The sequence below is a fragment of the Lotus japonicus genome, chromosome 1, assembly GCF_012489685.1.
Source record: "Lotus japonicus ecotype B-129 chromosome 1, LjGifu_v1.2".
In the NCBI taxonomy this organism is placed as follows: Eukaryota; Viridiplantae; Streptophyta; class Magnoliopsida; order Fabales; family Fabaceae; genus Lotus; species Lotus japonicus.
The window spans coordinates 127,395,196-127,417,079 of NC_080041.1; the positions used below are offsets into that span (position 1 = coordinate 127,395,196).

The window sequence follows — 21,884 nt, forward strand, 5'->3', positions numbered from 1 at the left end:
GCATCAAAACACATAGATGAAAAAAAAAACCTATTTTACAAAACATTAATCAAACATACCCTTACCCTGTCCTATCAATAATACTATTAAAAGAGCAAAGGTTCAAAGGACCAAATGCTGATGTGTCGCAACCACAAACATTATGCTCTCTCATGCAATCTTAGACTTAGTGGAATTCCACATGGCATTCTACAAGCTCTTCTCTTCTTTTTACTGTACACGTGGCATTTCCTTCTTTTTTCTGTTTTTTTATCAAGCTCCACTCACCATTCTCTCTCCCACTATCTTCCTTCATTATTAAGAACTCATTCTCAAGTTCAAAAAAAAAAAAAACTCATTCTCTCTCCCACTATTTTGTTTGTTTCCAAAAAACATAAAAATTAAAATTACTCCCCCATTCACGATGAAGCCTTTCATGGCATTTTTTTTATCAATCAATTTTTGTATGTACCTTTTTTTCTTGGTATAAATCTGTACCTTAATTATAATTCTAATGAATTTATGATAATAAACAGAATTACATTTTATATATATATATATATATATATATATATATATATATATATATCAAACTTTACTATTTTCCGTTGTAACCAAAAAAAAATATCAAACTTTACTATAATAATATATTTAGATTTTTTTTAACTATTTGGATCCTTTTATACTTTTAGAAATTATGGGTTTAAATAAATTTAGGATATTTTTTTAATTAATAAATTTCATCAATCTTTCCAAATATCATACACTTAATACTTTTTAAAATTTAGTTATTGAATTTTAGATAAACAAATACTTTTTAAAATTAAAAAAATAAATAAAAAAGAAGTGATTTACTCCTTCTTTCCTATCCTTTCCTTTCTGTATTCTTTATTTTTTGATTTTTTCACGTGATCAATTGTTGGAGAACTCCCCCATTCTGCACTCTCTCCCTCTCCAACGCTAAAACTCCCATCAGACAATAAACGCAGCTCTATTTCCATCATCTCTTTCCCCAATTCAATTTTTCCCTGACCTAATCAAGCACGCGTGATGCTTCTCCCCAAGTATGGAGATCCAAATCATGTGGATGTTTACCCAAGGTGGCCATTTATTTGATTCCAGCCGCCCCTCAACCTTACCCGAGGTTTGTTTTCGGAACTCTAAATCCTTAATTCATTTCATTAAACCCTAATTCGAATTTGGGGTTCTACCATCCTCTCTCTAATTCCCCTATTTAAGGACCATCTCTGCTGTTGAATCCATCATCCTCCGCCTCTTATTTCCTCATATCGCTTTACTTCTATTTTTGCGTTCTTTCTCAATGGCTATCAAGGTTGATGATGTTTCATCTGTTAACCCTTCAAAGGATACTTGGACTATTGTGTTGAAAGTGAACCGAATGTGGGTCAGTCCATGCTTCGGTGGATCAAAGTTGTCGTTCTCAATGGAATTAGTTTTCATGGATGCCAAGGTACATCTAATTCATGCAGTTGTTATTGTGCAATTTGCAAAGATGAAACCATTCAGAGGTTGTCACATGCAGTATTTTCTCATTATGTAGTATGTACTAAATTTATATATTGTCTTAACATGTGTTTTGCATGTCAGGGATACCAAGCATTCAAAATGTGTATGGAGCTACAAAGATCCTGTTAATCCTGATGTTGAAGAGGCAGCTCCACTTCGTGAAAGGTTATTTATTGTTGAAAGCATTGGTTCTCATTTGTTGTCCAGTATAGTAACTGAAATGCTGACTTTTTCCTTGCAGATTTTTTGCACTGACTGACCCTGCATCCCAAGTCTTGAGTCAGCTACAAGATTCTTGCAAAGTTCCTATTACTAAAGATTTCTTGAACCTTACTGAAGGGAAGACAATTGAGCAGATAAATGTTTTAACAGAGGTATTTTTTCTTATATTAAAGTTAATTGTAATATTTTTATTAATTCTGACTATGCTGACATTAATTTTCCTAAATTTTTCTATTCTTCAGAAGTCTACATGTGATGGCTTGGCTACAGTTAAGTTCATTCCTGAAGGTCCTTGGTGGTATCCCGCGTGCAAGTGTAACAAGAAGGTGTATTCCGCAGACGGAATGTTTTTCTGTGAGAACTGTGTTCGCAATATGGTTTTACCAATCCCCATATATAAGCTGCAAATCAGAGTTGTTGATACCACATAATCCACAACCTTTGTTATCTTTGATCAAGAGGCATATGTCCTTCTTAGTAAACCATGTGCTGCTTTGGTCAAAGATCCAACCAAGGTAAGTAATGTACTATTAACTCTTTTATTTATATGAATTCGTTATGGGGTTGATGTTTATTAATTCTTTCATTTTTTAGGATCTTGCTGATTTTGAAGTTCCTGCTGATGTTTTGGAACTCATTGATCAAACATTTCTATTCAAAATTGAAGTCAATAACAGCTCAAACTCGATATTTGAACCATCGTACTGAGTTAAGAAAATCTGCTCTGACTCAGAGGTTATGTGTCAGTTTCAGGCATCCCTGCAATCTATTGATGGTTCTGCTCCATTGTTGATTATGGGGACCCCTACTTCAGTGTTGAAGGGTGAATCTTCATCTTCAAGTATAATGAAGGTAAACTTTACTTTGAATACAACTTCAGTTTTGATGTAATTGTTTCAATGATTGTTAATTTAATTTTTGAAATAAATTTAGGATCTTAATGCCGAGTTTGTTAATGCTGGAAATTCAAATGCTGTGGAGACATCTAATTCTCCTGCTGTTGACTTGAGTTCGGATACTCAGCGAATCTCTCCTGTCCCTTCTGATCCAACTCCAAAAGTTAAAGTAAATTTTTTACAAGTTATAAATATGCTTCTTAAATTTATGTTTATTATTAAGTTCTCTTTTGTGAATTTTGTATTCTATTTTAGATTGTTGGAGATAAGTCTGCAAAACTTGATATGACCCTAAAAGAGATTGAACCTGCTGGTGAATTGGACATCAATAAGTCTGCTGATTCTGATGGTTCCAGTGGCGAGCAATCTCCTCGAGCTACTGCTGTTCCTCTTGCTTGCATTAGTTCAACTTAGAAATCTACTAAAACATATTTGAAGTCTAAGGAAAAGGTTTATAAAAGATATTTCTGTTTTCTATTTAATTTTTTCCTGGCTTTATATACAGGAAAATAATGACATCGTTATCATGTCTCTTTTTATTGTAGATGAAGAGTGTTGGTGTTGAATCTGCTGAAGCTATCCAAGTTGCTGAAACTGCTAAAGAGCCTGAAGTGGATGTATCTGTTGAAAGTCAGATTTCCCCTCCTTCCAAGCGTCCATCCCCCCTGATGCCGAAGTTGTTGGAGTCTCAGTTGCTGGCAAGAAACCCCTGAAAGCTATGAAAAAGGAGAAGATCTGAAGACTGTTTTTTGTTGTGTTGGCTGTTTTGATGTTTTGTTATTGTGGTTGTCTTTTCAAGCTGTTAAGTGTGTTGTTTTGTAGTCCTGGATGATAGTTAGTTCGTCAGTGTGATGTTTTCCGTTTTTTCAGTTTCATTTCAATCTTAATGTTCAATCTGCCTATTATTAGTATGTTTTGGGATGGCAGATTAGTTTATTCAGGTCTCTGTTTTGTTGTCTTTTGGTCCGAACGAAAATGAATTGAATGAAAGAAGTTATTTTGAGTCTCAAATTCCATTTTCCCCTGTTTGTATTATTATTAATTGTTTTTTGCAAAAAATTGTTATTCATAACCCTTATCCATTGAACAGGATACGCATGTTTAACTAAAAAAAATAGAATGATGAACTTAACTGAAATTTTATATCTATATCTTTTTAAATTCTATTTTTTTAATTAAATACCTTCTAGACGCCTTTTTTTTTTTTAATATCTAAGTTTTGTTGCTTACTATGACCATAACAGTTTTTTCGTTATATTTTTCCCTTTTGATCTTATCTATTGTTCAACTCTTTATCGGTTCATGATCTCCAAAAATAAATTGCAATTTTATATAGTTTGTTAGATTGAAACTCCCCCATAATGAATTGATACTCTAAGTTGATAATTATTGTTTATAAGATTGATAATCCCCCAGATAATATTGATGATAATTTTAACATGGAAGGGTAAAATGAATTTTACTGTTGGACCTATAAACTGCCATTCAAACGTAATTTCAAACTGTACACGGAACGTTGTATATGAAGAGGTCTTCAATAACATTTGATTGGTAAGTCAGTTTTTTCCTCCTCTTTATCCTATTTTTGATATTAAATATAGAAGGCAACTAATTTATCATTATTTTAATATTTATAGTTGCAGGTTTAAACTTTATTGTTAAATTGCTGTAGTAGATTGAATACGTCTATCTATCTTCGTCTTCAGTAAGTTAAATGCTTTTTTTTAAATCGAATTTCATGTTATTATACAATATATAATGGGATTTATGTCTTTGATTTTTAATTGTAAGCTGGAGTAATTAGTTCCTTTCCATTTACAATGCCCATGTCCAAGAAAAAATAGAGGAGTTTTCCTTGAGGAATAGCTTGGATCAACTAGACATCATTTTGCTGATTTATTATCAAATTTTTATATCATTCATTGCGAAACTGTGTAGAACCTCAAATTCTTTTCATAATGGAGTTGTTCTTATTTGATGGTTTATTCAATAGAATATCAGTGCATGATTTAATTTATACAGGTGAGGTGTATGCTCTTCTATTCATGACAACCGTTTAAATATTTTGGTCAATTGGTGTAAATTTATGTCTTTTTAAAAGCCGTCGTCATATTATTGCACTGATTTATGCTTATTTATTTGTTTATAAAGTATGAATTGATTGATATATGCTCCCAACGCACGGGGTGAAAAATCTAGTTTTCAATCATTAATTAATTCGCACATTGTGCGAAATTAAGTCTAGTTTAAAGGTTTCAAAAAAAAAAGTCTAGTTTAAAGTCAATTTCAAAAAAAAGTCTAGTTTAAAGAATCGTAAGCTGGATAGGAGACTAGGAGTTCATTTCTTTGGTTGGCCTTATTTATGTGTTCACATTTCGCATGTTGCTCTCTATCATAAATGGCACTGTTTGCTGCACTTACAAGGATGCTTCCAAATATATTCACAACAATTAATATAATAATTGTTTGTTCTTCCTGGACTCATTCTTGGTTCAACGCCTCTGAAAATATGTACTAGTATGAAACCAAAACATGATATTGACAATTTAACATATTACTATTATTCAACTAGGAATAGAAGTAAACCAAGGAAAGGTGGAATCATTAATAACAGAAGATAAGATCCTAAGATTAAACAAATCCAAACTTCTATAGAAACATCCTATAAATACCTCTTTCTACAAATTTCAATGTATAAACCTTTTCAATTCAATTGAACTACCAGATTTGCCAACATGAAAATAACTTCTCAGATTGCAATTTTCTCTCTAGTTTTGGGCTGTATGCTTGTAGCTATTTCAGCTCAGAAAGAAGCAGAATCTCTGATTACATGGATGAACAGTTTGAACTCTCCCTTACCTTCTTCATGGAAACTTGCAGGCAACAACACTAGTCCATGCAAATGGACAAGCATATCATGTGATAAAGCAGGCACTGTTGTTGAGATAAAGCTTCCAAATGCAGGCCTTGATGGAACACTCAACAGGTTTGACTTCTCTGCCTTTCCAAATCTCAGTAATTTCAATGTCAGTATGAATAACCTGGTTGGAGAGATACCAAGTGGAATTGGAAATGCAACAAAGCTGAAAACACTTGATTTGGGTAGCAACAATTTAACCAATCCAATCCCACCACAAATAGGAAACCTTTTAGAGCTGCAAGTTCTTATATTTTCAAACAATTCACTCTTGAAACAAATACCAAGTCAACTTAGCAATCTGCAGAACCTTTGGCTTCTTGATTTAGGGGCAAATTATTTGGAGAATCCTGACCCAGATCAATTCAAGGGCATGAAATCCATGACAGAATTGAATCTTTCCTACAACTCTCTCACAGATGTTCCCCCTTTTGTTTCTAAATGTCCAAAGCTGGTTTCTCTTGATCTATCACTCAACACCATCACTGGGAAGATTCCTATACATTTGCTGACCAATCTTAAGAACCTGACAATCTTAGACCTTACAGAAAACAGTTTTGAGGGGCCAATTCCTGAAGAAATCAAGAATCTTTCAAACCTCAAACAGCTAAAACTTGGAATAAACAATCTGAATGGTACTATACCAGATGAGATTGGTCATTTGTCACACCTTGAGGTACTTGAGTTGCACCAAAATGACTTCCAAGGTCCAATACCATCATCAATTGGAAACCTCACTATGCTTCAGAGATTGCAGCTTCGATTGTCAGGCCTAAACTCCAGCATCCCAGCTGGGATAGGTTTCTGCACCAACCTTTATTTTGTTGACATGGCAGGAAATAGCTTGACAGGTTCCTTGCCTCTTTCTATGGCTTCATTAACAAGGATGAGAGAGTTGGGACTCTCTTCTAACCAGTTATCTGGAGAGCTTTATCCATCTCTTCTTTCAAGTTGGCCTGAACTCATATCATTGCAACTCCAGGTCAATGACATGACAGGAAAACTTCCCCCTCAGATTGGTTCATTTCATAATCTAACTCATCTATACCTTTATGAAAATCAGTTTTCTGGACCAATACCTAAGGAGATTGGAAACTTATCAAGCATCAATGATCTTCAACTTTCCAACAACCACTTCAATGGTTCCATCCCATCAACCATTGGACAGTTAAAGAAGCTCATCACATTAGCCCTGGACTCAAACCAACTAAGCGGAGCCCTTCCTCCTGAAATAGGTGATTTGGAAAACTTAGAAGAGCTGAAATTAAGTGAAAACCATCTTTCAGGACCTTTGCCTTCATCAATAACTCATTTGGAAAACATCAAAATCCTGCATCTTCATTGGAACAATTTCTCAGGAAGTATTCCTGAAGATTTTGGGCCAAACTTTCTAACAAATGTGAGCTTTGCCAACAATAGTTTCTCTGGAAATCTCCCCTCAGGAATATGTAGGGGAGGGAATCTTATATACTTGGCAGCCAATTTGAATAATTTCTTTGGTCCAATCCCAGAAAGCCTGAGAAACTGCACTGGACTCATTAGAGTCCTGCTTGGAAACAATCTTCTAAGTGGTGACATTACCAATGCATTTGGTACATACCCTGATCTGAATTTCATTGATTTAGGACATAATCAGCTCTCTGGTTCTTTATCAAGTAACTGGGGAGAGTGCAAATTTCTCTCAAGTTTCAGCATATCTTCCAATAAGGTACATGGTAATATTCCTCCAGAGCTTGGAAAGTTGAGGTTGCAAAACCTTGACCTATCTGAAAACAATCTCACAGGAAATATCCCAGTAGAGCTTTTCAACTCATCTTCCAAGATGCTCAAACTAAATTTGAGCAACAACTATCTCTCAGGTCATATGCCAACAAGGATAGGAGAACTTTCAGAGTTGCAGTATTTGGATTTTTCAGCAAATAATCTAAGTGGGCCAATTCCAAATGCACTTGGAAACTGTGGAAACCTTATATTCTTGAAACTGAGTATGAACAATTTAGAAGGGCCTATGCCACATGAGCTTGGGAATCTGGTTAACTTGCAGCCTCTCTTAGATCTCAGTCATAACTCACTAAGTGGCGCGATAATTCCGCAACTGGAAAAGTTGACATCCCTTGAGGTTCTGAATCTTTCTCATAACCAACTTTCTGGGGGAATACCTTCTGATCTCAATGGACTTATCAGCCTTCAGTCAATTGATATATCCTACAACAAACTTGAAGGTCCCCTCCCAAGCCTAGAAGCTTTCCATAATGCTTCAGAAGAAGCACTGGTGGGTAATTCTGGTCTGTGTTCAGGTCCTGATAATGGCAATGCAAATCTGAGCCCGTGTGGTGGAGAAAAGAGCAACAAAGACAATAATCACAAGCTGATAATTGCTATAGTCATTCCTGTTGCTGCTTTAATCATTCAATAGGGACAGGAGGACAGGGAAGTGTTTACAAGGCAGTGCTTCCTACAGGCGACATCTTCGCGGTGAAACGTCTTCACCAAAATGAGGAAATGGAGGACTTCCCTGGATACCAGGCAAAGAATTTCACATCTGAAATCCATGCATTGACTAATATTCGCCATAGGAATGTTATCAAAATATATGGTTTCAGTTACTTGAATGGGTCCATGTTTTTCATATATGAACATGTGGAAAAAGGGTCCTTAGAGAGGGTGCTGCAGAAGGAACAGGAGGCAAAGATATTGACATGGGACATAAGGTTAAACATGATAAAAGGGTTGGCAAATGCATTGTCTTACATTCACCATGACTGCACTCCAAGCATTGTTCACAGAGACATTTCAGGAAACAATGTTCTATTAGACTCTGAATATGAGCCTAAACTCTCTGACTTTGGGACAGCAAGGTTGCTAAAAGCTGGAGCAAACTGGACAACCCCAGTTGGATCATATGGCTACATGGCACCAGGTTTGTCCAAAACTTGCACTATAGTTATATTTACCTATTCTTTTTAATTTCAGTTTTTGACCTCAAACAACAAGATTATGAGCGGGAACCTCAGAATCAATTCTCATTGTAAAATCATTTTTTGATGATAATATAGATGTTTGAGAGCCATCTTGGTAATTGGATTCAGTCCCAAAATAAATTCTGCACATAAGCTAGAGTAGCTTCAACATTGAATATAGTTAGTTGTGAGATTGCACAGCTGAATTTCAGAATATTACCTTACAAAAATCATTCTTTTAAAAATCATTTTCAACTCAATTTTACGAAATTCAATTTTATTCAAAATCAAATTGTGACAACACTTATCCAAACACACACTTACTCTCACTAGGCCTTAAGCAAACTTTAACACCTGTTAAAATTTTATATTCATATTGCTCTTAGTACTTCATGCCCTTTAACTTATATTATTAATATTTTGCAGAGCTTGCATTAACAATGAAGGTGACAGAAAAATGTGATGTTTACAGCTTTGGAGTTGTTGCATTACAAATTCTGGTAGGGAAGTACCCTCATGAGGTCCTTCTATGTTTAGAATCTAGGGAATTGGATCAGCACTTCATAGATTTCTTAGATAAGAGGCCAACACCACCAGAAGGCCCTGCCATCCAACTACTAGTAATGGTTGCAACCCTGATCCTCAAATGTGTTGCTAAAGATCCTTTGTCTCGACCCACAATGCGTCAAGTGTCCCAAGAGCTTCTATCATCTGATTTTTGGTCCCTCTCTGTCCCTTTCAACATGATCACATTGCAGAATCTACTTGACAATTTCGCATGTAGATAACTAGATTGTGGGGTTGAGATGAAGTTTCTTTTGCAGCTTCGCTTTAAATATTCAATGTTCATAAATGTAACAAGTCAGTCTTACATGGACAAACTTTTCAGTTTTCTTTTCTCTGATTGTAAATTTCTCAGAACCACACATAGTACAGGTATTTTTCAACCCTACTCAGAAAGTCTTGATCATAAAGAGAGGTAGGTGGTGTAAAAAAGAATGAATGAATTATAAAAAATAATGGGGTGAGAGAGGCTCGAACTCTCGACCTCAGGATTACTCAGAAGCTATGAGACCTACGCGCTAGCCAACTGCGCCACCACCCCAATGGTACAATGTTTTCGAAATATAATATTTCTTATTATACTATTTAGCATTGCCAGCAACACTAGAGTGGACCACTGTAGATCACAAACAAATTTAGTGCTGCTGCAATGTGTTTATTTACTATTTAGTACACCTTTTTTTTTTCAGGTTTCCTCATGTGGAGGTCTATTTGAGTCTGAAACATTCACATTATAGTCAAACTAACTCTTTCAGCGAGGTATCTTCCGCTCCTAAGACTTGAACTCAAAACCTTACTTAAAGGAAATCACACATATACCACTTGAAACAAGCATATGTTGAAGACTCGTCTCTTCTATATTAACTTAATTAAACTCTATTAAAAAAAACTTAATTAAACTGTTTTCTTATACTAATACACAATTTTTCTAACTAAAATATTGTAGACTCGGTCTTCTTTGTTTCTATCTTATCTCATCTCATTGTACAATAGAAACAAACTTTTTAATCGCCACACTCCTAGCTCATTGCAAGAAAATATTTCACCGTAAAATTATTTTAAAACATAGCTCTTGAATTTTTGTTTTGTTTTGTTTCAGAGACCGAAACATGTATATTTTTAAAATACAGGAATTAAAGGAAAAAAACACAAAAAGGGACTAAAACTAATAATTTTCAATGATGCAGGGACAAAATACATATTTCTGCCTAAATTTTATTAGTAGTCTATACTTTAGGTTCTTTTTATAAAATCAGTTCTTATAAGTTATTAGGTGATAATAAATTAAAGTTAATTTTATAAAAACTGGAAAATTTTCCACTTTTTTAGTGAAGAAAAATATTTACACAAAGTAAAAAAAAATTACATACATGTTATTTTTTGTTACAAGAGGAAATTTTTAAAATTACAGACATGTAAATTTAATAAACTCTTACAACCAATCATTTTAAATAATTGCAATATATTTTCAAATGCAAAATACCAGTTTTTAACGACTTTTTTTTTGTCAACGGATCAAGTAGATTTTCTTTTATGGTTTGAGGATCAAGTAGTTTTTATTAACGATTATTTCAACATCAATCTTTTTTAATAGTTAATTATCTTAACATCTAAAACAAATAGGGCATTTTCTCTTGGTTTTTTTTTGAACTGCATTTTATTTTGGTACAATAAGCAAATAGGCTTTTAATATAGTTCTGGCCGTTCTAATTAGCAGAAAATTTTCGCAGAAGCTGATGGCTTTTTCTGAAATGTCAATTTCAAGTCAATAGTTTAAAGGTAAAAGTCACCAAACACAAAAATATGAAAAGAGAGACAGACAAAGTGCAAATAAATGACACAAGGTACAAAACAAAATGTTTTTCTTTTTTGCATTAGATTTCTTTTAACTTCATTCAATTTGAGCATTAATGCATGACCTTATAATCTTTACATCATAAAACTATTTAAATGTTCACATGAGAGGTTACAATCTTCACATGATTATCCAGCATTATGGCAGTGGTGGGAGAATTAAAAAGCCCTGCAATATTGGAGAGTGAAGATTACACTCAAGATGGTACAGTGGACCTAAAAGGTAGACCAGTTTTAAGATCAAAGACTGGAACATGGAGAGCTTGTTCCTTCATAGTAGGTAATTGTAACCTTCTGGAACCTTAAGGCCATTCTGAAACTTGCTTCAAAATTCAGCAATTGTTATACCACTAATGAATTTTTTTTTATCCCTTCATTTCTGTTTTGAGGATTACCAATAGCAATCACTATGAGTGGTCATTTACTGATTGTAACTTCTAAATATGGTAAATGCATGTGTTTATAATAGGTTATGAAATGATTGAAAGGATGGCATACTATGGGATAGCATCAAACCTAGTGCTGTACCTGACAAAGAAGCTCCATGAGGGTACTGTAAAATCTTCAAACCATGTTACCAACTGGGTTGGCACAGTGTGGATTATGCCAGCTGCAGGGGCTTATATAGCTGACGCCTATCTTGGCAGATATTGGACCTTTGTAACAGCATCTGGCATTTACCTTCTGGTATGAATTGTGAGATTCATTTAATTTCACCTCTCCAAATCAAAGAGTGAGATCATAACAACATTGGATGAACAACATTAATAATTAGCATGTTTGGATTAATTTATGTTTTCTCTGAATCAATTCTGAAATCTAGAAGCTAGTTTTCAGAATTTATTCTGACTTTAAAATTAAGTATAGAATAATTTCCTCACATGCCTAATTTTAACAAAAAGTTCAACTCTACTAATTTTAGTTAATGTCTTATCTTTCTTGGAAGATGAATGAATGGTAAACAATAAACATAATGTTCCTATAATGATGTAGACCAAATACTTACCTCATTTTGTTACGAATCAGAAAGTATGAAAACGGAAAAATAACACAAAACAAAACATTTTTTCTTCACAAAACAGTAGCCTAAACACACTTGACGAAAAATGAAACAGGTAACCAAACGGGCCATGCCATGATATACGATGTGATCTGATGGGAAGAAACTGATAGAGAGAAAAAATGTGGTGTTCAAAAATCAAGATTGATCTGTATTTCAATAGGTATATAAAAACTAAACAGGACATGCTATTGTCTACTTTGGTTTTAGGGAATGTGTTTGCTGACACTAGCAGTATCACTACCAGCTCTAAGACCACCACCATGTCCTCCAGGGGTAGCAGACAAGGATTGCCAACAAGCATCATCATTGCAAATGGGTATTTTCTTCTTTGCCTTGTACATCATTGCAGCAGGCACAGGGGGAACCAAGCCCAACATTTCCACCATGGGAGCAGACCAATTTGATGACTTTGAGCCCAAAGAAAGACACCATAAGCTTTCTTTCTACAATTGGTGGGTGTTTTATATCTTAATTGGAACCATTTCTGCCCAAACTGCATTAGTTTACATACAAGACAATGTGGGCTTTGCACTTGGATATGGAATTCCAACCATTGGACTTGCCATTTCAATATTGGTGTTTCTGTTAGGAACTCCACTTTATAGGCATAGATTACCCTCAGGAAGCCCTTTAACTAGGATGGTTCAGGTCATTGTGGCTGCAATGAGCAAGTGGAAGGTAAAAGTCCCAGATGATCCAAAAGAGTTACATGAAGTGAGCACAGAAGAGTATGCAAGTAAAGGCAGAAACATAATTGATCACAGCTCTTCAATGAAGTTAGTAGTCTACTTTTTACCACCTCAAATTTCACCGATTAGAATCGTCTCATGTCACAGTGTCATGTGAAACTTTGTCTGTCTCTCTTCATAAATATTTAGAAGACCCCAGCTGTTTAATAGGTATGAAGAGAGATATAGACACAATTTTAACATGGCACTGTCATGTGAAATTTTCACATGAGAAGATCCTGATCCAAATTTCACTGGTTTTGTGTTTTTGAATGACAAAGAAACTTATATATGGAACAAACAATACAAAAATGTTATAATCTTGACAAATGCTCACAGATTCCTTGACAAGGCAGCAACAAAGACTGGTCAAACTTCACCATGGATGCTTTGTACTGTGACCCAAGTTGAGGAAACCAAGCAAATGATGAAAATGATTCCAATTCTAATAACTACATGTATCCCAAGCACCATCATAGCTCAAACCACCACACTCTTCATTAGGCAAGGCACTACTCTAGACCGGAGCATGGGACCTCATTTTGAAATACCTCCTGCATGTCTTACAGCATTTATAAACATCTTCATGCTGATAAGCGTTGTTATCTATGACCGTGTTTTTGTTCCTGCGATCCGGCGCTACACAAAGAACCCCAGAGGGATCACAATGCTGCAGAGACTTGGGATTGGCCTTGTTCTGCACATCATTATAATGACCACTGCATGCCTGGTTGAGAGGAAGAGACTCGGTGTTGCAAGAGAAAAAAACCTCTTAGGCCAGCATGACACAATTCCTCTTACAATTTTCATTCTCCTCCCTCAGTTTGGTCTGACAGGGATTGCTGATACCTTTGTGGATGTTGCTAAGCTAGAATTCTTCTATGATCAAGCACCAGAAGCCATGAAAAGTCTTGGAACATCATATTTCACAACCACCCAGAGCATTGGGAGTTTTTTCAGTACTTTTCTTTTATCAACTGTGGCTGATCTCACCCGCAAACATGGCCATAAGGGTTGGATTTTGGATAATCTAAACGTCTCCCATATAGATTACTATTATGCATTCTTGGCCATGCTGAGCACTATCAACTTCCTTTGCTTTGTTATTGTTGCCAAGTTCTTTGTCTATAATTATGATGTAACACAAACCAAAATGGACTTGGAGTTGGAAATGAACACTGCTTCAGCTTAGAACAAGACTAGAATAAGCCAAGGTACCTCCACAACCAGATGCCAAGTCCTTGGGAAAACAATCAAACAGCTTTTGTGCTCTTGATATAAGCCTATTGAGAATGTAAAGAAATCTTCAGATTTGTCCAGCTGTGATGATTCATTTTCTTTGCTTATGTAGACCCTATCTATATATATTTATGGGATCAATAAGACAATTAAGGTGTGTGAAAAAATCTTTAGCCTTTTTGTCTTCACCACCTTGTTACTCGTTCAGTTTTATACCATAATTGATGTGTGTGCTTACAATTGTGTTCCTTTTTTGCAGAGTCATGATGGTGATATTATAGATTGTGGTTGTGATTTAACAAAAGTAGCATTGTAGCCTGAGATAAAGTTTCACATAAAATTGATGCTGAAGAGCCAGAGCATAGACTATGTGCTTCTTGTCCTACAACAATGAAGCTGTGATGTGATTCAAACATTGAATCAACTAGGGTTTGAAATACTAATATCCAAATTACTCACCCTAATTGAGAACGCATGGTGCTTGTCGCTATCTATTTGATTCAATTGGCTTTTAATGCCTTGGGCATGTAGATGTACATTAAGAACGTTTCCAACTTAAAAACAAACACAGCCTAGAATACCTGCACCATGAGTCGGCTGCGAACCGATCGCACGCATTATATCCACTATGTCTCATCCAAAGTCTCTTATCAAGGAGCAAGCGTGGCGCTCAAAGCCCTCGCTACAGTATGTAACGTGCCCTCACCCATTTTATTAAGCAGCGTGCTAGAAGATCCACATTTAGTACCCATCATGATGCTCCAAACGTAGGTGCCCTCAAAACTCAACTCTATAAAAGGCAGATCTAACATAACTAAAGGTGCGCACTCTATGTTCTATCATCCCCTATTTGCTTCTCCACCGTTCTAACTTGGGCGTTGGAGTCTCTTGGCAGGTAGCCACACCGACACAACGCTACGACAATAAAGTTCGTATTCTCCCAAAAAAGATTCGCATCAACTAGATATTCACCGTCTCCCTACTCGATCAACACTCGCTTGAGTGATTTAGGGCCTAATCAAATTTTAGTAAACCTTCAGAAGTTTTCTTAGCATCATGATCATTGCCTAGTCTTTTACTTAATTCTCAACAGTAAAGTATTTAAGCATTGCGTTAAGGTCTACCATTTCAAATGTTTTATTCATTTCATCTTAGAATTACTGAATGATCGATCAGTTTAGGATTATTAAGAACTATTATCAAGATGTCACTAACAAAGTGACAATACATCACATACAAGGATATATACCAACAAGCTAGTAACAACAACAAGATATGGTTGATAATATCAAAACCAAGCTACATGAAATAACGTCCGTCTCTCTATGCAAGACCACATGGGAAATAAGAAAAGGGACCGACGAAAGACAGCACTTCTATGCCGTATGTACAAGGTATAAACCCTTTTAGATGATGCTGTTTTATTTAATTACTAGTAATTGTAACTATAATGTAATGTCATTGTTTGAGACCTTATGTCTGTATCTGCAATGTACTCTTCTATGAAAAGATTGCTTTCGGCAATTACAACCTTTTTCCTCTTACATTAACAAGTAGTGACAAGTAACCAGAAAGGGATTAAAGCATATGTAAATTAATTCCACATTGAAGGAAACACACTTCAATCATCAACATAATTAATTTTTCTCAGTTAGTATAAGCTCATGACTTTTAGTGACATATCAATCTCATGTCAACTTCAATGACCGAATAAATCGGTCGATAACATACAGAAAGAAAGAGGAGAAAAAATGACCAACAATGTCTAGTACAGCTGGATCTTTAAGCATCTAGTTTAAGATTCAATTCCGACCTATTGGCTTAAGCGGTGCGTATGGAGAAGAATTTGTTGGGAAAAGATTATCACTGATCTCACCGTCTTAGGAAAATTAGTCTTATGACCGCCGGATGTGGTATACCGAAACAAACCCCAAAAAATGTGATGAAATAACGACGAAATACAAAGATAAAAGTAAGAGGGGGTACCTTTGGCCTTAACGTTTCTTATATAGTTAGTTAGCTCATGCAAATGGACAATGCTAGATTTTAGGTTGGGAGACCTCAGCTTCTGAAATCAGATTCCCTTATTTAATTTATAACTTGTGTCAAAAGCTCATGAGAAAAGCTTGAAACTTAGAGGAGCAAAATCATGAAAGTGGTAGAAGAAAAAGGCTCTGCAACTGAGCAAGAAGATTACACTCAAGATGGCACCGTGGATCTCAAAGGTAGACCCGTTTTGAGGTCAAAAACTGGAAGATGGAAAGCTTGTTCCTTCATAGTGGGTATGTGAAGTCCTTGTACGATTAATTATGAGAAGAAGTTTATGTGGACAACTTCTATGTTTCATGATTCCGATGAAAGAAAATCTGACCAAAATATAATACGAGTAACTTCTGAGTTTCAGAATTGGTTTTTTAAAAAGAGAAGTTGATCTAAACATTCTAGGAGCCTTTTGTGGCCTTTAAGGCATTCTGAAGCCAATTTAGTTTCAGCTTATTCTTTTTTATGCCTAAGATGAATTATGATAACTTAATGATTGAATGTGTGGGATATGCATGTGTGTAATTTTGTAGGGTATGAAGTGTTTGAAAGGATGGCTTACTATGGGATAGCATCAAACTTGGTGGTGTATCTAACAAAGAAGCTCCATCAGGGTACGGTCAAATCTGCAAACAACGTTAGCAACTGGTCTGGTGCAGTGTGGATGCTCCCTGTTGCAGGAGCTTTCATAGGAGATGCCTACCTTGGCAGATATTGGACCTTTGTAATTGCATCATTCATTTATCTTTCGGTATGGCATCATTTATTTTCAGTTTTTCACCTTTTGAATGTGTTTGTTTCTACGACTAAAAGCCTCATAATCATTTCTAACTAGAAGCTATAAAAGTGGAATTTGGATTGTGGGATAGTCTCCAAATACAAGCGGTCAACGAATTTGAGTCGTACGATCAAAGATCGGACGACTTAAATTGTAAGATATCTCTATCGTCTGATTTTGGTGAAAAATATGGCCGATCAATCTTAAATTTATGATCTAAATTATGTGAATGCGTGAATGTATGAGATTGTTGACTATAGGGACCCAATTCAAGTGACATCTTGCATCTTACATGTTAGGAAATCTTTCAAAATTGCTTCTACAGCAATCTTTGGAGAAATTTCTGTATTTAAGTAGCTTCTGAGTTTCATAATTGGTTATGATTAAAGGCAAGTTGACCCAAACATGATATACATTGAATGGACTTGATAGCCACATTGAAAAGAACATTGTGAATTTCTATAAAGTATTGTTTAATAAGTGTTGATATTACATATCATTTGTGTCAAACATCTTTTAGACATACTAATTAGCAATGGTTTTTTGCTGCCACAAGAGTTTGTGACGGTTAATAACCTCGCTAATCAGTATGTCTGAAGGATGTTGCACAATTTCATATGTCCATCAATCTTTATCGTTGTTTAATAGATTCAGGGTTTACTAAATAAAGATTTTATATACAGGGAATGTGTCTGTTGACTCTAGCAGTCTCACTACAAGCACTGAGGCCACCACCATGTGCTCAAGGTGTTCTAGATAAGAATTGCCCCAAGGCATCACCATTGCAAGAGGGTATTTTCTTTCTTGCCTTGTACATCATTGCAGTAGGCACAGGGGGAACCAAGGCCAACATTTCCACCATGGGAGCAGACCAATTTGATGACTTTGAACCCAAAGAAAGACACCACAAGCTTTCCTTCTTCAATTGGTGGTTTTTTAGTATTTTCCTTGGTACCCTTTTCTCCAACACTTTCTTGATTTACATACAAGACAATGTGGGCTGGGCTGTTGGGTATGGCCTACCAACGGCTGGGCTTGCTATTTCAGTGTTCATGTTTCTGGTAGGAACTCCATATTATAGGCACAAATTGCCCTCAGGCAGCCCTTTAACAAGGATGGCTCAGGTCTTTGTGGCTGCAGGGAGAAAGTGGAATGCACAAGTCCCTGATAATACAAAAGAGCTGCATGAGCTGAGCATGGAAGAGTATGCAAGTAGTGGGAGAAACAGAATTGACCACACCTCTTCATTGAGGTAATTAAGTTTAATCTCTTTTTAACCCTTCAAATTTCACTGATTGCTTTCCTAGATGTGAGTGTGGTGTGTGGCCCAAAAACCGGAAGGTTATTGTATCTATAACACACAAGGTTATAAACCATTGTAGTCCCCTTTGTCATGAATCACAATTTGCATCTAACCTCTTTTTGTAGAATAAAGTCGTTTTTTTTTTCGAAAGGAGAAAATATATATAATAATAATGAGGAAACTGAAAAGATATACACCAAAACAACCTCAACACGGTATCAAAAACCCACACGACCAAGGCTGCCCACCAAAAAGAACAAAAAAAAAAAAACCAACCCAAAACAGCGGCAAAGTCGTTTTTGAAACAGTTTTATTGAGCTTATCTTATAGTAAAATGTTTAGGTAAATGTTTGAGTGAGAACATATGAAAATTGCTTATGATTTATCTATGAGTTATTTTGAGTCTATTTTCATAAATTATACATATTAACTTATGAATAATAGTTTATACTACATAGATTTTAAACTTATTTCAATAATTTTTTTTTTCAAATGAGCTTATAAATAAGTATTTAACTATTTATATTATCAACACTTTTGAGTTATGATAATAATTAATAAATATTCAAGTTGTCTAACCAAACGCACCACATAATCCCAAAACCTTAACTACTTGGTGCAGATTTGGTGTATGTGGAGAGTATATACTATTTTGGTTTCTAAGTATCCTAACTCTAATTCTTTTAATAGCTCCTCTTGTGTGGTTGTAGTTTCCTTGACAAAGCAGCTATAAAAACTGGCAAAACATCTCCATGGATGCTCTGCCCAGTGACCCAAGTAGAGGAAACCAAGCAGATGACAAAGATGCTCCCAATTTTGATCACAACAATCCTCCCAAGCACATTGCTAGTCACAGGGGGAACACTCTTCGTCAAACAAGGCACCACACTAGACTTGAGCATAGGACCCCATTTTGATATCCCCCCAGCATGTCTCACAGCATTTGTCACCATCTTCATGCTCATAAGCATCGTAATCTACGACCGCGCCTTTGTACCCCTGATCCGGCGCTACACGAACAACCCGAGAGGAATCACAATGCTGCAGAGGCTAGGAATTGGCCTTGTAGTGCACATCATCATCATGGTCACTGCTTGTTTCGTAGAGAGAAGAAGACTCAGAGTTGCAAGAGAAAACAACCTCTTAGGCCAGCATGACACAATCCCTCTCACAATTTTCATCCTCCTCCCTCAATTTGCATTGGCAGGGATTGCTGATAACTTTGTGGAAATTGCCAAGATGGAAATCTTCTATGATCAAGCACCAGAAGGGATGAAGAGTTTAGGAACATCATATTTCACAACTAGTTTGGGTCTTGGGAGTTTTCTCAGCACTTTTCTGCTGTCAACTGTTGCTGATATCACCAAGAGAAATGGTCACAAGGGTTGGGTTTTGGATAATCTGAACATTTCTCGTTTGGATTATTACTATGCATTCATGGCGGTGCTGAGCTTGTTGAACTTCCTCTGCTTTTTGGTTGTTGCTAAGATGTTTGTGTATAATGTTGATGTAAGGCACAGCAACCCAGGGTTGGAGATGAGTACTGTCCCTGCAGCTTCATCTCATTCTCAGGATCACAATGCTAAAATGATAAGCCAAATCACTCCACAACTATAGATGCCAAGTCCTAGCTAGGGTGTATTTCTTCTATTATAGCTTTTCAGAAAATAATGAGCCTCGGATCTGTACTATATATTGTTAAAGCAGGGTTATTTTCTTGGTTAATCATCTTTGAATAAGTGTTCTCTAAAATATAATAAGCAACATGTAGGGTGTCCAGTACTCAATTCAGTTTATCAACCCGCCCTGGCTCAAATCTATTAAACCTGCATCTCATCGGATTTCTTCAGATTTAAGAACGGGTCCAGATTTAAAAATTAGATTGATTAATATTTAGGTTCGGGTAAAAAATAAACACAACTCATCTTAACCTCTTCTACGAACACCCCTTATCTACGAGCTTCAAAATATGGTTTTGCATATTTTCTTTATTTCATTGTTTTGTTATGGCAAACTCTAGTTCTATTGCTTTATCTCATGAATGATTGTTAGAACCTTCTAACAGTACAGAAGATTTAATAAATGTGTAGTTTTAATATTGAAAACTTATTTTTTTACTGAATGAAAAGTATCTATAACTCATTGGTGAGATTTGAAATTAATATTTTATTTTTTCTTTGGAATCTACCATGGCTCGTCCTTTTGCAACTTGATTTTTATTAAATTCGTACCTTATCGAGCATTTCAGATCTAGGAACAAGTTCAAGTTTTAAAAAGGGTTCCAATCAATATTTAGTGTTTCAGCCGGTTTCTCAGCCACCTAGATTGAGGATGACTAAGCCGACCAAAAGACTCGTATCAGAGCATCCGCTAGGCTAGGCAGAATGACTCGAGAAGGACCACCCCGCTCAGGTGTGTCAGCTAGGCTAAAAGAGGACAGAGATTAACAAGTCAAGGCAACCACTTATCCGCTTGGACACCTTATTTAAAGGGTTTCCCTCACACTTGCAGTGTCAACCATCAAAGACTCGAACCCTATAAATATAAATTATATCGTTCATCTACATAACATGTTATTCATTTTAAATACTTTCACTTAGACAGTAGCTGAGTTTTTGAGAACTTCTTTCTCAAACAATGACTTGAGCGTACCAGTGTCTTATGCAAGTACTCATCCACCCCATGGAACCAAAAGCTCTGTTGTAACTTATAGGACGACAACCACACATCATCGCTGTGATTCTACACTTCATCCCCAAAAATTCATACAAGATTCTCAATCCGAACATTTACGACCCGATGAAACTTGAAAGAAGTCAAGCACGATTAGTCCCACAAACACCTCAACCCTTAATAAGTGTTGTATTAAAATTTATCCTTCGAAATTATTGGTTCCCTCCAACAATTGACCCAAAATCTATCCATTCCCTCTAATACAAAAAATATAACATCGAAGAAATGCCTTTCTTCTGCGGTGTCGCAGCAAGTAGAGTCAGTGACTCAATGGTATCTTCCTCGTGAGCAAGGAGCACCACCTCACTGTTCTCTCAACTGCAAACCCTCATCTCCTTTTTCTCTTTCACTTCTTCATCTTCTTCCTTCATGCAATGTCTTGCTCCACCTCCTCCTCTACGCCGTCGTTTTTTGCTTACAGATCGGTTTCACTACTTCGTTGTTTTTCGCTCCAGTTCCTCCTCTACACCGTTGTCTTTTAACCACGCTGGCCAATCCATGACTCCGATCCGCGGTCGCAAATGTATGTAGTGCCGCAAAAGTTTTTGAAGAAACTTTTGATCTTCACCACACCCGGGTCAAGAATGCGAAAGTAATTTAACACACAAAAGAACCATTAGATAAAATCTAACAAAAAATAACCATTATATTTAAAATTACCCATTTTCTTGTTGAAGTAATTTTACATGAAAATAGTTTTTTCAAATATTTACAAAAAACACTATTATTGTAACTTTGTACACCAAATGTATAAATAAAAATAATATTTAAAAGCCACAACCGTTACACATTTCTGGCGGTTTTAAACCGCCAGAAACATCATCGTGCTCCCATCATGCATACATTCTCGTGCCTTATATCATTATCCATGGATCATAATATTATTAGCTCGAATTTAATTTGTTATGGTTTGATATTTTATGTGTATTAAAAAAATAAAATTGCTTATCGGTGATGAATATAATTGAAAGCTCATCTTTCCCGATCATGATTCTCTCTCAATTCGACTTTTTTAACACGCAATTAGAAAGTAGAAACATGGTATTAAAAAATGTGTTGTGAGATTAAAAATTAAAAATAT

The 21,884-nt window shown here is 35.7% G+C and overlaps 2 protein-coding genes, 1 non-coding gene and 2 pseudogenes across 3 annotated transcripts; 4 read left to right on the forward strand and 1 right to left on the reverse strand.

Moving 5' to 3' along the window:
- Positions 1-2,072: 2,072 nt before the first annotated feature.
- On the forward strand, positions 2,073-3,337 carry LOC130724888 (uncharacterized; annotated as a pseudogene).
- A 1,934-nt stretch (positions 3,338-5,271) lies between these two features.
- On the forward strand, positions 5,272-9,400 carry LOC130730500 (MDIS1-interacting receptor like kinase 2-like; annotated as a pseudogene).
- A 121-nt stretch (positions 9,401-9,521) lies between these two features.
- Positions 9,522-9,606, reverse strand: TRNAM-CAU (transfer RNA methionine (anticodon CAU)). Its single transcript is given in 2 exon segments — positions 9,522-9,557; positions 9,569-9,606. It is a non-coding gene; the product is annotated as a tRNA-Met (tRNA).
- On the forward strand, positions 9,597-14,448 carry LOC130730502 (protein NRT1/ PTR FAMILY 5.2-like). Its single transcript, XM_057582528.1, has 7 exons — positions 9,597-9,824; positions 10,796-10,909; positions 11,057-11,199; positions 11,389-11,606; positions 12,190-12,758; positions 13,050-14,103; positions 14,209-14,448. Exons 2-6 carry the CDS (start codon positions 10,869-10,871, stop codon positions 13,900-13,902), a joined length of 1,824 nt encoding a protein of 607 aa, XP_057438511.1. The 5' UTR covers positions 9,597-9,824; positions 10,796-10,868; the 3' UTR covers positions 13,903-14,103; positions 14,209-14,448.
- A 1,507-nt stretch (positions 14,449-15,955) lies between these two features.
- LOC130732643 (protein NRT1/ PTR FAMILY 5.2-like) lies at positions 15,956-19,875 on the forward strand. Its single transcript, XM_057584652.1, has 4 exons — positions 15,956-16,231; positions 16,523-16,740; positions 17,451-18,019; positions 18,781-19,875. The coding sequence occupies exons 1-4, from the start codon at positions 16,099-16,101 to the stop codon at positions 19,685-19,687; spliced, it is 1,827 nt and encodes a 608-aa protein (XP_057440635.1). The 5' UTR covers positions 15,956-16,098; the 3' UTR covers positions 19,688-19,875.
- Positions 19,876-21,884: the final 2,009 nt, after the last annotated feature.